Here is a 14,249-nt window from a genome sequence, read left to right on the forward strand (position 1 = left end):
GACAGAATATATTTCTACTAAATACCTTTCACAGCTCCAACAAATATCCTGAAGTTGATGCAAACCCCAATTTCAGCAAAATGCAGTAAAATACACTTATCCTATCTTTGTGTTTATTTTGATGGGGAAAACGGAAATGTGTGCATGCCTATTTTCATGTTGAAAGAGTTCTTCAAAGGGAGGTAATCATTCAATTGCTCGCGACTGGAGTGAGTGCAGAGGCACGCATTCAGAAACTTCAGTGAAAACAGGGGAAGATGAATCGTGCCCTCCCGGGTTTGCAGTCAAATGGGCCGAAAAGGGTCGGAATATGTACATTTAATAAAATACATAGTAAACGGTGTAAATAGTATTCAGTTTGGTGTTATTTAAAATGCAATTTGAGCATGGAATTTGGAAAAGCAGTATCCGCCCATGAGAGTAATATGTTGTTTCTTAAGACTTCAGTGTTTCTGTGTTGAGAAGACATCGTAATCGACTGATGCTGAGAATTTGGCAAAGAAATACAATTTTGATAATTGATTCACGTGTTGCTATTTGTGACACCGAATGATGATGAGACTTTTTGTAACTGGTGTTCTGACCCCAGAGTAAGAACAGACTAAGACTTAACCAACTTATTGATAAGCGATTATTATATCAGATTATTACCACACACTGTGATGATATACACTACTCAGCATCTGAAGGATCTTCATTTACGTGTTATGTGCCATTATGAGCATGTTTTTGGTATGTTGATTTTTTGCCGCACTCGACAACATTCCAGCTTTATAGCGTCGGTTTGTAAATAATCGAACCAAACAATCCAATGATCAACACAATGACCATTACGCATCTGGGATACGAGGACATGTGCAAACGAAGTCAGTGAGTCTGATCATCCGATCATGTTAGTCGACCCTTGCTCGCAGGGGTTCCTGAAGACCAATACTAATCTGAACATTTGTGCAGTCTAAGTAAACTTAGTCCCCGTGTTACTTAGTAGTGTAGTGTAACGTAAAGTACTGAGGCTAAGCTTACTTAGACTGATTATATGTACATACGTTGATGTAGCAAGATAATATTGCGTGAAAACGTTTGATGAACAAAAGTCAATCAGACAGTGTCAAAAAGAACATGCGGCCAAAAGTCAATCAAATCCCCCTTTAATATGACAGAACTTGATGAGACGTCAAACTGAGTTAATTACAGCCTGACACTGTCGATTCCTGATCCCGGTATGCGAATGAGTATGGTTTTCTGCCGCTTTTAACAATATTCCTGCGATATCACAGAAATGTGCTTCACACATAGTAACCATACGGGGAATCAGTCCCATGTTTTTAACCACTAGGTTACCCCACCGCCACAATCCCGGTACATGGGAATGGGTAAATGGGTAACGCTGCCAAAGGAAGGTCGTTCGCCTCTTCAGTAAGAGCGTTACAGAGTTACCGCGAAGTAAGTTTCGTTTTCAGTCGTCTTTAGTATTGTTTCTGTAATACCACGGACGCCAGAAATGAACATGGCTCATAGAACCAACCCATGTGGGAAATCGAACTCGGATATTTGTCTTGACGACGGTACGCTTTAACCATAAGGCTACCACGCAGGTGTTCCCGGGACAGGGTGTCTGCAGCTTGTACCGCACGTGTTTGAATAGGGTCGAGGTCTGGTGATCGTGTTGGGAACCATGTGGATAATGGTTTCTTGTTTGGAGGAGGCGTTAACGTACCCCACCAACTCACTGTGGCCTCATTTCAGATGAAACCGACATTTTGTGTTTCTATTAAAACATATATTCCGAGTCCTAAGTTGCCCTGGCAAATTGCGAGGAGGTATGAAAAAGTTTCAATTATCACCAAGATACTGAGCAATCAGGATACAATTTTGACTGTATAACGTCAATGACCCTTGTCTAGTTAATGGACCGTGAACTATCTAATTCACTATATCCAGTCTTGTGTTATTTGCTCCTACACACCAGTACCCCCCAAGTATGGAGAAGCTGTAAATAAGCTTCTTGAACGTAAAGGGCAGCACTGCACGACGAATTGACGATGATAACCCATCCTATGACACTGTTGAGAGATGGAACAGGAATTTCCAAACCGGTCACATGTTCCTCACAGATGAACCAAGAAGTGGACTCCCCTCTGTGACTGACGATATGGACACCATGAATAAAATCGAGGCACTGGTTCAAGAAGATCTAAAAATACGAAACTGCATGACACCGACTAGAGATATGGAACATCATTCATAACTAACTGTACATGTCCAAATTGTCAGCATGCTGGAGTTCCTCGCTAATTGGTCCCTCTTCAAAGACAGATTCTACGGAACATGTCACGACAGGCATTGGAGCAGGATGAAGAACATTTCTTCAGAGTCTTGTAACATGGACGAATGGTGGGTCGGTCTGAATGATCCAGAGAGGAAGCACCCACTTCGTATACGTCGTTTTGATGACACGAATTGGGTCATTCAAGAGGTGGAGGGTTTGTTTTCTATGAAGTCTGGAGACTTCTGTTCAGCAGGTATGTGCAAGGTAAAGAAACGGCTGGAGAAATGTGTAACTCGGGATGGTGGCTATGTAGGGAAGTCATACGGACACGAAAGCAAAATACGTTTCTACCCTGAATGAGTCTTGGTGATAATTAGAACTTTTTGGTATCCCCTCGTGTTCACAAGAATACTATATAACCGCCTTACTAATTTCCTTGATGTGAATGAGTGAGTGAGTTAATACTTAACGTCACATCGGCAATATCTCAGCCATATCGTGACGAGAACATTCAACAATGAAAAAGAGCATATATAAATCATAAAAACCCGTCAACGAAGGACAGTAAAACAACTAGAATATCACAATTTCAATTAAAACTAGCATGGAAAGTTAAAACTAATAGCACTATTTAGACAATACAATATAAAAACAGGCTATAGATCGCCAACAACAGAAGGTAGATCACCACACTAGGAACCATGGGGACTTACAGTACCTTTGCTACCTGCATGGTCCCTAGTTGGATTTACACCATCCCTTCAGCTGCTGGCGATTGTATGAAAAGTTAGCCGAAATTAAAAGAACATGAATGTTACGATTAAAATCCTGGTAGACTTAAATTTACTGTGAATGTTTGTGGACTTACGTACCCTCTCAGGAGGATGATGTGAATGAGATTTTATCTTCTGCTCAGACTGGATTTCGGAAACAGCGAGCGAGCGAGTTTAGTTTTACGTCGCACTTAGCAATATTCCAGCTATATGGCGACGGTCTGTAAATAATTGAGTCTGGACCAGACAATCCAGTGATCAACAACATGAGCATCGATTTGCGCAATTGGGAACCGATGACATGTGTCAACCAAGTCAGCTAGTCTGACCACCCGATCTCGTTAGTCGCCTCTTACGACAAGCATAGTCACCTTTTATGGCAAGCATGGGTTGCTGAAAGCCTATTCTACCCCGGGACATTCACGGGTTGGATTTCGGAAACACTGTATGACTGCTGATAATGTTTGTCCTTCATATACTCTTCCATTTTTTGAAATAATCAAAACCAAAACTATGTTGGAAATCCTTAAATGCTTTTAACGAGTATTGTATTATGATGAAGTTAAACATTAATATTGTGAAAACTAAAGTTGTTATGTTTGGAGGCGATCCCGCAATATCACCAAAACATACCTTCTTTTACGACAGACATTGTTAAGAGATAGTTGATTCATATACCTAGTGCTCTACTCAGGAAGTCTCGAAATGTCAACTTACCGCTAGACATACTTATAAGCATCTGACACTCTTTATGTTCCAATTTTAACATATGGATCTGAATTTGGGGGATTTGAAAGCCCACACTCAATTGAACAAAGTACACCTAAACCTTTTTAAGCTCGCTGCAGGCATACTAAAGTCTACACCAAATGTTATGGTATAAGAGGAACTAGGTAGAGAACCTCTAGATATCAAGATATACGGACCTTCACGGGTCTTGAACAACAATGACTACCCAGGGCTAACCTGTATACAGCGTATGTTTAATAACATTGGTTTAAACCATATTTGGAATAACCCATCAGGGTACTCCACCCCATGGATAATTTCGAACACTGAAAGAATTCTAAAGGGCCAGTTCTTTCAAACAGGAAATACATCACTCCAAGTTCTTAAGGCTTATAGTATTGTCAATACAAAGTCTTTTGCATGTTAATCATACCTTCATCTGCCAAAGACGCTGTCATTACAACTGATGAAACATCAGACCATAACCTCCCCGTGGAAACAGGCCATTGGAGTGGACAAACTAGAGCTAAAGGACTCTCTCTAAAGGTCCTCTCTGTAACTCGCCTGCTATAGCAGAAGAGTTTCGTTATCTTTTCAATTGCGAAACCTCACCCAGGAGAGATCTACTAGTATGCATATTCCCCCAAAACTGTGCCAATTCCAAACCTATCTTAAACGGCCATTCTTCTTTATTCGAAAGAGACCACCATCCTACCTAACCTTTCCAGATATCATCAAAACTTAGGAGAGAATTCCCACATTCCATAAAGACTTCCTTTTCTTGTTTCCATGCCTGGTTTATTCGTATGACACTTGTGTTAAAATGTGATGTTTGGCTGATCCATGAAGTTGTAGTCATGCTTTAGCCGAGGTTCTACAAATAATTAATAATTTATATCTATGTATATTCTGCCATCTGGATGTTTAAAAAAACCCACATAGACACACACAGACAGACACTGATCTGTTGAAGTCAACGCTAGGCAAGGAGATTCCTTGGGTGGGTGATCGTGTTTGGCTTTTTGACTCCCGTCCTGTTCCACAAGGAAGCACATATGCAAAGTGTGGTCACACCTTAGGCGAGCGAGTTTGTTCAAACTTGCTTCTGTTCAGCCAGCAGAAAATGGATACCCGGTGGGGTAAGTGATTGTGACTAACCTTCCAACAATACAAGACAACTTCTTGGTTATCCATAAGTTGTTATCCATAAAATGTGTCTTGTATTACCACACCAACTTCAATGCCTTTGAAGAATCTAACCTTCTCGGGTCTTACAGCCAGCTTGGGTTATCTGCGGTAACAGATTGTGTGTTGCCCTTTGAGCATGTGCCATACACATGGGAAAAGAGCAATATAAATTCACAATTATTACTACCAGTCACCGAACGCGCGATTGAAATACAACACAGGGTTTCTCTCATTTAGTCTATTTACTGCAATACAGGTTTGTAAATATTGCACAGGAAACTGTCAGATTTAACGGTCACTGTTATGTCCAGAGAGCTCACAGGACACAAGCAGACCACACGGAGATGATGAGAAGAGCCAGAGGCGTTGTTAGACTTGAACTGATGCCTGTAAACAAAACATTCTTGAGATGAGCTAGTTTGGTTTTACATAGTCTAAAAGAGCTTGTTCCAAGCTTTTACTAACAGCTGATCCACTGGATGGATAATAATCAAATCCTCCAGATAAAGAAGTGTAGATACGCACATTTAAGAACTTTCTTATTGGCAAACAAGGATAAGTTAGATCGGCGCAGAGAACGCGTCTACGAGAAGTAGGTGGTGCACGGCAATGATCAAACTCATTTGCTTTGTGAAAGATAGAGCAGAAAGAGGTAGGTTGGAGCACGTGCACTGCACGGTGATGAGATTGATTACGGACGTAGCTGTACACGCCTTAAGCCTAACGTGGTCGGTGTAGCAAGCGGGTAATACAAAACGTGATCGCTGACAGCCTGGAGCCCCTTCCCTCACAATGTCCTTGTGGGCGGCACTCAAACACCCTAATACATGCCAACTGCCAGGTCGGTGCTTACCTTATCCCTGTTTGCCAGCAGAGATGCTTAAGTTTAGGTTTAACAATATATGAGCAATATATGAAGAAGACATAACTGAACTTCACATGCTGTATTGGTACAAGCAGAAACCAGGTTAGCAAAAGTATCTAACCACTGGAAATGCAAAGTAAAGAACTGACAACATATATTTTATACCTCCCTTATACCTCCCTTTTCTCCTGATCGTGTTGCAGGCCACAGCAACAATATCTCCTTATTTGGACAAACGAAGGTAATGACCCCTACGTAGGGGATGTAATCACAAACTATAAGTTCACGAAAGAATCTTGCTGATTAGAATGGCATAATGTGTTTGGTTCCACAAGAGACTAAGCTATTTCCTGGCGTCCTGTAAATAATTGAATCTCAAAAAGTGACCAATGTCAGAAGGACACTCATGCAAGACAAACCTGTGAACATCAGACGTATCTAGTCGTCCCTTGCTGGGAGAATAAAAAGAAAATAGTAATCCCCTGTCTTTTTTCATCAATGGTGGGCTTGAATCCCTACAGGGGCACAATATGTATGAATTGGTCAGCGTGAGCTTGGGGCCGTTTTTTGTAATATTCCAGTAGTATCCACGTGTTTAAGCCCACAGAGGGGTCGCCTACAAGGATCAAACGTAACCCATGAGCACTGCAAGAGGTAAATAGTCAGGGAATCATAACTGGGGCAACGCGGGATTCGAACCTACAATCACATTTCAGTTTTGTCCCACCTTCGAGGTTCAGAACCTTGGACGAATGGACCACACAACCCTTTTCTAACAACCGAAAGGCATAACAGACGCCAGATTTCAGAAGTACGTAGCAAACAAACGCCAGTAGGCGCTCCCTTTATAAGAAGCTGTGATAACCATGGATATTGTCTTAAAAACAAGTAAAATCATTGTGTCTGTAACAGGCTGGAGCATAACAGACCGGAGCATTCTTCTGACTAGGTGTAACTTAATCTCTACCGATCCGAGGGCCTAACACCACATATAAACTGACCGACTTCGCACTCCTGATCGATAATGTTCACAGACGCCGGGAGGGAGGTCACGTTTCGCAACTCCGGACAGTCGTCTCTATTCAGCTTAAAACAATCTTCAAACTCTAGAAGCGCCCTGAAAAGATAACGACATCGGTAAACACTGCATAGAGCAAACTGCTTTTACAGCAACATTCCAGCTATATAATGTGGCCTGTAACTAAATGAGTCTGGATCAGACAATCCATTGATCCAGATCATGGTCATCAGTCTCAAGGTCTTGAGTCAACACGTTCCTTTGGTAATGAACCTGACAATCCTGTGACTGACCACCATCCAACTACCCAGTTGGATCAAAGAGCTCAATCACCCGATCCCATTAGTCTGATACGGCGACGAGAGTCTAGTTTTAGGCTGCACTCTTCTTTACTACGAGTATGGGTTGCAGAAGACAGGTTCTCACAAGGATTCTCATGGGAGTGTACCGTACGTTAAATCATAGGTATTCTTCCTAACCATACTACACAACCAACACGTAGAGAAGGTGTGTTCGGGGTCTCACAGAGTCTTGTATAAAGGCTCCCTACAAGTTTTGGGCAGACTGACAAGGGACCGATGTCACGAGCAATGACGTCATCAGCACATCATGTAACTCTCGGAATAACTTGACCCAAATCACAGGCACGGACAAGAAGATAGTGCAGGTTAGTCGGTGTTAGTTCAGTGCCTGAACCGCATTATTTCCCTTCCGCCCATCTCACTCTGCCATAATGAAGTAGGCCACTTCTCAATCACTGGGGCTCATTCTAATTTAAACGGAATTATCGGTTTCTATGAAGTTCATATGACTACCAGTTAGTGAGTAAATGGTTTGTGCTACCTTGATCACGTGTACCTTGATAAACAGCTCCGTATACCCTCACGAGGGTCATATGAAACGGGTACATATGGACTCACGGGCAAGGGAAGTAGGTCTCCGAAAATTGGGCGTATGGTTTCAGTGCTAGCGAACAGTTCGCCAGTGGGCCGCACCCTGCCTGCATACTCAAGTTCTGACGGAGATATGGGTAGTACTCGAAATTCGCTGAAACAGAAAATATTGACTTGATTTGCAGCGCATCACTTATTGTTATAACCACGAAGGTGTGAAATGACAGCACGCGTTTAAACCACCTGTCAAACCTGACGCAACAAAGAATGCCCACAGTGAATATCCAGAACGACAAAATGTCCTGATACTCCCCGAGCGTCCAACCCCAAGAGACAAAAAGGCTAGAAATACCTGGGTCCAAGGGATGCCATCAGACCATAACTGCTTTCTAAGAAAACTTTCTGAAATCTATGTATTCAGAGCTACCTGGATGGTTTTAAGGGAGTGTTAGTTTTCATATTAACCTAGTTTGGCGTGACACTTAGTTGTCACCTGAAATGGTAAGGGTTCCTCCTGTTCCAAATAATATTTATATATTGATACAAACTAAAATTGTCAACAAAACCTAACACAACAATTACTGGCGCGCTCACAAAAATAAATAAAATCCGCCAAATCAAGTGCAGTATACAGGGATGAACCACTTAGTGTTACCTCTGTTAATCCGAGGAAGAAAGAATATGGGGGACCGGGAGTAACCGGTGTTTGGCATGACGAACCAACCCTTTAACCCCGTCCAATTCGACTGCAGGCTGCAAACGTCACATGTACAAACCCCTTTCCCAAAGAATATCCGAAACGTCCTGATTATGGCAAGAACCTACGTTTAGGTCAGAGTTTGGAACTAGAAAAATGGTAAAATATCATTATCCAATATTCTTTCCAAGCATTGGATCTTGAGTAACTTTCAAAAGAAATGTTTACGAACCAACTGTTCTGGTTCCAGCCAAGCTTCATACACTTACCGTATCTTTCTTTCTTGTTATAAAACTGCTCGAAGAGTTTAACATATTTAGCATTAATAGTTATGACACCAGATTCTTCCTTTGAACAGAGACTTGCTCGGGCCGTTTTCATCTTCACAAGCTGTTCTGAGTGAACTTCCGGGTGGGCGTGGCTAGTCGTGTCAGTAGGGGACGTGGTGGAGGACGTGGTGGGGGACGTTTGTTCTGAGGAAGATTCCGATGTTGTCACTGTGGATGTTTCGGTGGAGCTGCTTTGGCTCTCAGTGGAGGTCGAGGCACCTTGACATTGGGCCAATTTGTCTTCAACACAGGCCAGGTAGCGGGCATACTTCCTGTACAGAATAACACCAGCATCTTTCACATAAATCCATTAACATGACTTCATTGGCAACCAATGGTTGTGTTCAACCATTTTCTCTTCAAAGAAACAGTCCAACAGAAATTGATTCAGGTCTAGTTTTACGCCGCTTTAGCAATATTCAAGCAATATTATGGGTGGGGGACACCAGAAATAGACGTACAGAAAGTTAACGAGTCAAAAACACACATTGTCTTTTTTCTAACTTTATCTCGGATTAAGGTTTAGGCTCCAACAAGATCTCGCACCTACCCGCAATCGAGCTTTCGATCGTGTATCTGTTGCAGGGTCAGCACGAATTTACCATTGCAGTGGTCAACAGCTGGGCATTCGGTGGTCAGTGGGACGGTGTGGAGGTCTGTTCAGCAAAATATTATTATTCCTAAGATTCCTAGTGCCAACACGGCTTCACCGACGAAGGAAGAATTGTTCATAAAAACACAGAATAACGAAGGTCAGGATACACACCCAGCCGTACAATGAACGGACACTACAGTTTTACACATGATTGGATATAACCATAACATAGATTTAATACAGTGTTACAGACTATCATATGCTACACAAAATACGTTATCGAGTACGACAATATACTTATACATGCTTAAAATATATTTTCAGTACTTGTTATCGCTACAAACAGACACACATACATCCATATTAAAAGAAACTATTTTTCAGTACGCATAATCGCTACAATGTACTTCCATCAAATGTTTAGACTCACAACAGTAAATTTAGCCACTTACATCAGGCAACTTTACTGCACTAGATCTTGTGAAGTATTCCATACTGTTTATAGGTACACATGAACCGATGTAACGTATTGTAAACAAAATCGAAACGTTGAAAAAATTTTCCAACGAGTTCAATAAATGATAAACATATCAGTGAAAACTGACAAAACGCAGGTTGTCACATGCACGATATTTGTACATTGTTTTCAGCAATTTAATGCATTATCCTCGTACTAATCACCTGCACAAAGTTTGCAGATGGTTTTCCCGGTAAGAGATATGTTCAACACCGAGGCAGAAAAAGAAAGAAAGACCAACTCAAACTCGAAGACTAACCTAATCCTAATCCCCCAACCCAATCCTGATTATTAGAGGAAAGGGTGATAAAATAGTCACAAAATCAGGTGGTGAACATACTCCATAATTGCACCTACACAACATATGCAGTCAGTGCATAAATGGGTCTTTACGTTTGATGGGTAGTAATAGCCGGAAATATCGTCTGCCTGAAATTATTCCAGGCAAGGTTGACACTAAGCAAAGTGAAAAGTCAAATGAAGAAAGTTAGTTACCTGCGAGTTGAAATTCTAACAGGACAAATAAAACTACACTATATCTTGACATATTCTACTTGAATCAGCAACACAAAGTTGTGTTGATCCGTTCGCTTAACTTTTGAAGTCGACAAACTACAAACACTGCAGCGCGTGCGAATCGCATGCACGGGAAAGTCGTGTAACATTCAACCTGGCGTCACATCCATATATGGTCAGAAAATAGTTCAAAGGTCATTCTGTATATATCAAAATTGGGTATGCTCTGAATGACGTTTTATGGAAGGAAATGCATTAACTAAACTTAATACACGAAATTAATATTTGGTTATATTGTCGCAAGCTTTTTGTTTGATATTTCTATTGTTCAGAGGAAGAAAAGTTTATGTTGGTAGTGAGGTGGATTGTACGCAGCTTTTAGTTGGCTAATGTTCCGGTACAGAGAGAGAGAGAAATTTTTTATTTATGTGTCACATGTTATACATATCTAAAATATACATACATAATCTAAAACGCTGCTAATAATATAACATCCGGCCACATGGCCTACGAGCCACAAGACACTACAGAACGTGGTGCATCAAGTGAATAATCTATCTATAAGCACCAATGATGAGTGAAAAAAGCGGTTATAGTGAATAACGTATATACAGTTCAATGTTCACCAGTAAATAAAAATATTTAGTTACAGGACTACAATATGCGTTTACGTCTATTAAACATTTTAGTAACCAATGCAGCTAGAGGTTTTATTAGCTTAGCATTACGAAGTATGAATGCGGCCATTCCAGAAATATCACGGCGGGCGACACCAGAAATGGGCTTCAGACATTGTACCACAGAGGGAAATCGAACCCGGGTCTTCGGCGTAACGAGCCAACGCTTTAACCACTCGATCCTGTTTATGTTGATAAGCTTCTTCTTTTAGACTGTGATGTATAACGCGTTTGGGAATGTCAACAAATAAAAGATATTTATAAGAAAACGCCTTGAATTCTAGCATTTATATGAGACAGGAGAGGGAGAGTCACAGATGAACACATATGCACGCCTATCATTTGTAACCTATTTCACTCTTTTGTGTTCACTGACGGCTTTGGGAACATCTTTTGTGTTCACTGACGGCCTTGGGAACATCTTTTGTGTTCACTGACGGCCTTGGGAACATCTTTTGCATAAGCGTATTGATAAATGTGGTAAAGTGTCTACTTCGGTGTCTCGTTTTGGGGTTGAAAACCGATATTTTAAACACACACACAAAAAAACAACATTTGTGGTAAGTTTAAACATATAAACTGACTCATTGTATGAAAACCAATAAATTTACCTTTTGTAAATATTGGTTTGGTGCGTTTCTGAACAATCTTAGTTCCAGCTGTCAAGCTGTGAGTTGCTGTGGATTACCTAGTATGATCAAAATCACAACCATGTGTGGTTAATGTTATATACTTAGGATCTTTGCTGACTTAAATACATGATTTGTGTAGCTCCATATATTGTTTTATCTTACTTCGCATGAATATTTACGGCGAGATGTATGTAGTATGTTAAGAAAATGATTTCTTTTGAAGTCTGTTCCCTTTATGTACACTTTTAGTAGTTAAGGAATACACGTTATACAAATAGTCTTTTATCATTTGAAAAAATATCTAAATTAATTGACAGCGGCACTCTTTTCAGTTTCTATGTCCATAAAGATGGATAAATGTTGTCTATTTTATTTTCTCATCATGTGTTTCACATCGTATACATGGTGACTATGAAGTCAAAATCTTGTCTTGGAAACATACCATGCAACATGACCTATCTCAAAGGTTAAAACGACAAACATTTGCCAGCATCATATTGCTCTGGGCTACAAGAAATCCCCATGGATGTTGGAATTCACAATGGCCTATCCCTCTCTTTACTTCAGAAACAAACACACCTCAGGATTTCAGGTCAAGTTCTGGAGCTGAGGCCCTCCAAACATTCCCAGTCATTCTTGAACTGAGTTCTGTACCCTAGAATAAAATAGAAAAGAAATCACGTACCCATGCCGAAGAAGTCAAAAGCTCAATGTCTTCAGCAACACGTTCCTGTAGCACAAGTCAACAATCATTGTCACTAAGGTGACATATCCATTCTAAGTAAACTTATCCTCAGTACTTTTCGTTACACTCCACTACTGAGTCTAACAAAACCTTAAATGGGAGGTCGCGTCAGGTAACCTTTGAGATTGACCGATCAGAACACAGCTTACCAAATAGCGAAAGTGGTTAGTCGCCCATACCTTTTGAATTTTTTATCTCGAAAAGGTTCGTACCCGAACGTTTCCGAATGCTATTTAGCGTACGCTCGCTTCCGCATGGTGCACACGTCGTGACCATGACAACGGTGAGTAAACAGTCGCTGAAAGTAGTGTTTTGGGCAATATTCAAGGATGTTATCTTGTGGAAATATTAGCTAGTGGTAACCATGTCAACAGAAAACCCAAGACGTATATACTGCAGGCCAAATAACAGTGTTATATGCGGATTTTTGTTTGTGGAGAGATCTGTGTCAGTGACCTGGATATTTTGAAAGTCCCTCCGATCCCTAAATAGTAGCCGTTGTCTCATTGATTAAATCTATTTAACCGTCTCGCGTTTGATTGGACGGTGATTGGTCGCTCAAAGGTTACCTGACGCGACCTTCTGCTAGGTTTTGTTGTGGTGGAGTGTAACGAAATACACTGAGACATACCCCCCACTCCAATCAAACTATCAAACAAAACTTAAAGGGAATGAAAGTCGTAGTTAAAGGCCAAACACTGGACCAGGCAACTTCTCTTGATATCTTACTCTGCAGTTCTTCAAACACACAAGACCCCTGAAGGTCCCGGGGTAGAATAGGCCTTCAGCAACCCGTGCTTGCCATGAAAGGCGACTATGCTTTTCGTGAGAGGCGACTAACGGGATCGGGTGGTCAGACTCGTTGACTTGGTTGACACGTGTCATGTTGTTGATCACTGGATTGTCTGGTCCAGACTCGATTATTTACAGACCGCCGTCATATAGCTGAAATATTGCTGTGTATGGCTTAAAACTAAACTCACTCACTGAATTCAAACACACAAATATTTCAAGACTGACTTTGACCTTGTGATAGTAATAAAGAAAACGTTTGATGAAAAACATTCAAGGGAAGTCTTAAAAGTCTGTGATGAAAATCCATTGAACCATTTTAGATAATCTTGCTGACAATCTTAACATGCAGTTTTATAGCCTGAAATTGTCAAAGTGTTGCTGTGACTTTGAAAGTTTGGCGAGGGTTCCCTCAAATCAACTGGGCCCTGCGGCTTCACTGGATGAAGCTTGGCATCGAATATGAAGAAAATCCAGTGAATGGCTCATGAGATATCTCAATGACAACAGTAAAACATTACAATCCCCCTGTGACCTTGAAATGAAACATGACTGTGACATCCCTTATACTGTGACGAATCTAGGTACCAGATATGAGCACAATTTAGTCAACGGTTCTAAAAATATTCCAATTTGTACCTACATTTGTTTCCCTGCATGTACTCAGACCCTGGACATTTTCCACGTTTAAACCAACGAGATGGTGCTGAGAAAGCAAGAAACCATTTTATGGCAAACTGGGATTAGAACCCATGGCAAAAGGTTTCCAGTATGTCCAGGCTTAGCAAGTCTGTACGGCAAATAACGACCACTCAGGCGATATTCAGCCACCCATGCTATGTAACTGTTCTTCAGAAATTGCTAAACTTTGCTGAAATGGGGTGGTCTGGAACACTGACTTATGCTGTACATGTCATGTTATCCCAGTTGAGTAGATCAGGGAGAAGAGAAGACGTAGATTATCTCTGAGTAGATGGATAATCTACTAAAGGAAAAACCAAGAGTTCAAACACT

The 14,249-nt window shown here is 41.0% G+C and overlaps 2 protein-coding genes across 3 annotated transcripts in view; both read right to left on the reverse strand.

The window, feature by feature from the left end:
• The window catches only part of LOC137261098 (mediator of RNA polymerase II transcription subunit 18-like), a 189,801-nt gene extending 189,617 nt beyond the window's left edge, over positions 1–184 (reverse strand). Inside the window, exon 1 of one of the 2 annotated variants that reach the window (XM_067798774.1) lies at positions 26–170. The gene's annotated coding sequence lies outside the window, so the exon portion shown is untranslated. Of the gene's footprint in view, positions 1–25 lie in introns of both variants that reach the window. The other variant, XM_067798773.1, reaches the window with a different exon arrangement.
• Positions 185–5,123: 4,939 nt separating this feature from the next.
• On the reverse strand, positions 5,124–10,563 carry LOC137261099 (uncharacterized). The gene is made up of 6 exons (XM_067798775.1): positions 10,369–10,563; positions 9,312–9,417; positions 8,702–9,033; positions 7,763–7,889; positions 6,826–6,941; positions 5,124–5,346 (listed from the first exon to the last, which is right to left on the reverse strand). The coding sequence occupies exons 1-6, from the start codon at positions 10,418–10,420 to the stop codon at positions 5,276–5,278; spliced, it is 804 nt and encodes a 267-aa protein (XP_067654876.1). The 5' UTR covers positions 10,421–10,563; the 3' UTR covers positions 5,124–5,275.
• Between the last annotated feature and the right edge of the window lie 3,686 nt (positions 10,564–14,249).

The sequence above is a fragment of the Haliotis asinina genome, chromosome 14 (assembly GCF_037392515.1).
Source record: "Haliotis asinina isolate JCU_RB_2024 chromosome 14, JCU_Hal_asi_v2, whole genome shotgun sequence".
Taxonomy (NCBI): Eukaryota; Metazoa; Mollusca; class Gastropoda; order Lepetellida; family Haliotidae; genus Haliotis; species Haliotis asinina.

Coding starts and splice junctions, on each gene's coding strand:
- LOC137261099 (XM_067798775.1), bottom strand. CDS start 10,420: ATGTCAAGATATAGTGTAGTTTTATTTGTCCTGTTAGAATTTCAACTC. Junction 9,418..10,368: donor GTTAGAATTTCAACTCGCAG/GTAACTAACTTT, acceptor TTTGCTGAACAG/ACCTCCACACCGTCCCACTG. Junction 6,942..7,762: donor GAGACCTACTTCCCTTGCCC/GTGAGTCCATAT, acceptor TTATCTTTTCAG/GGCGCTTCTAGAGTTTGAAG.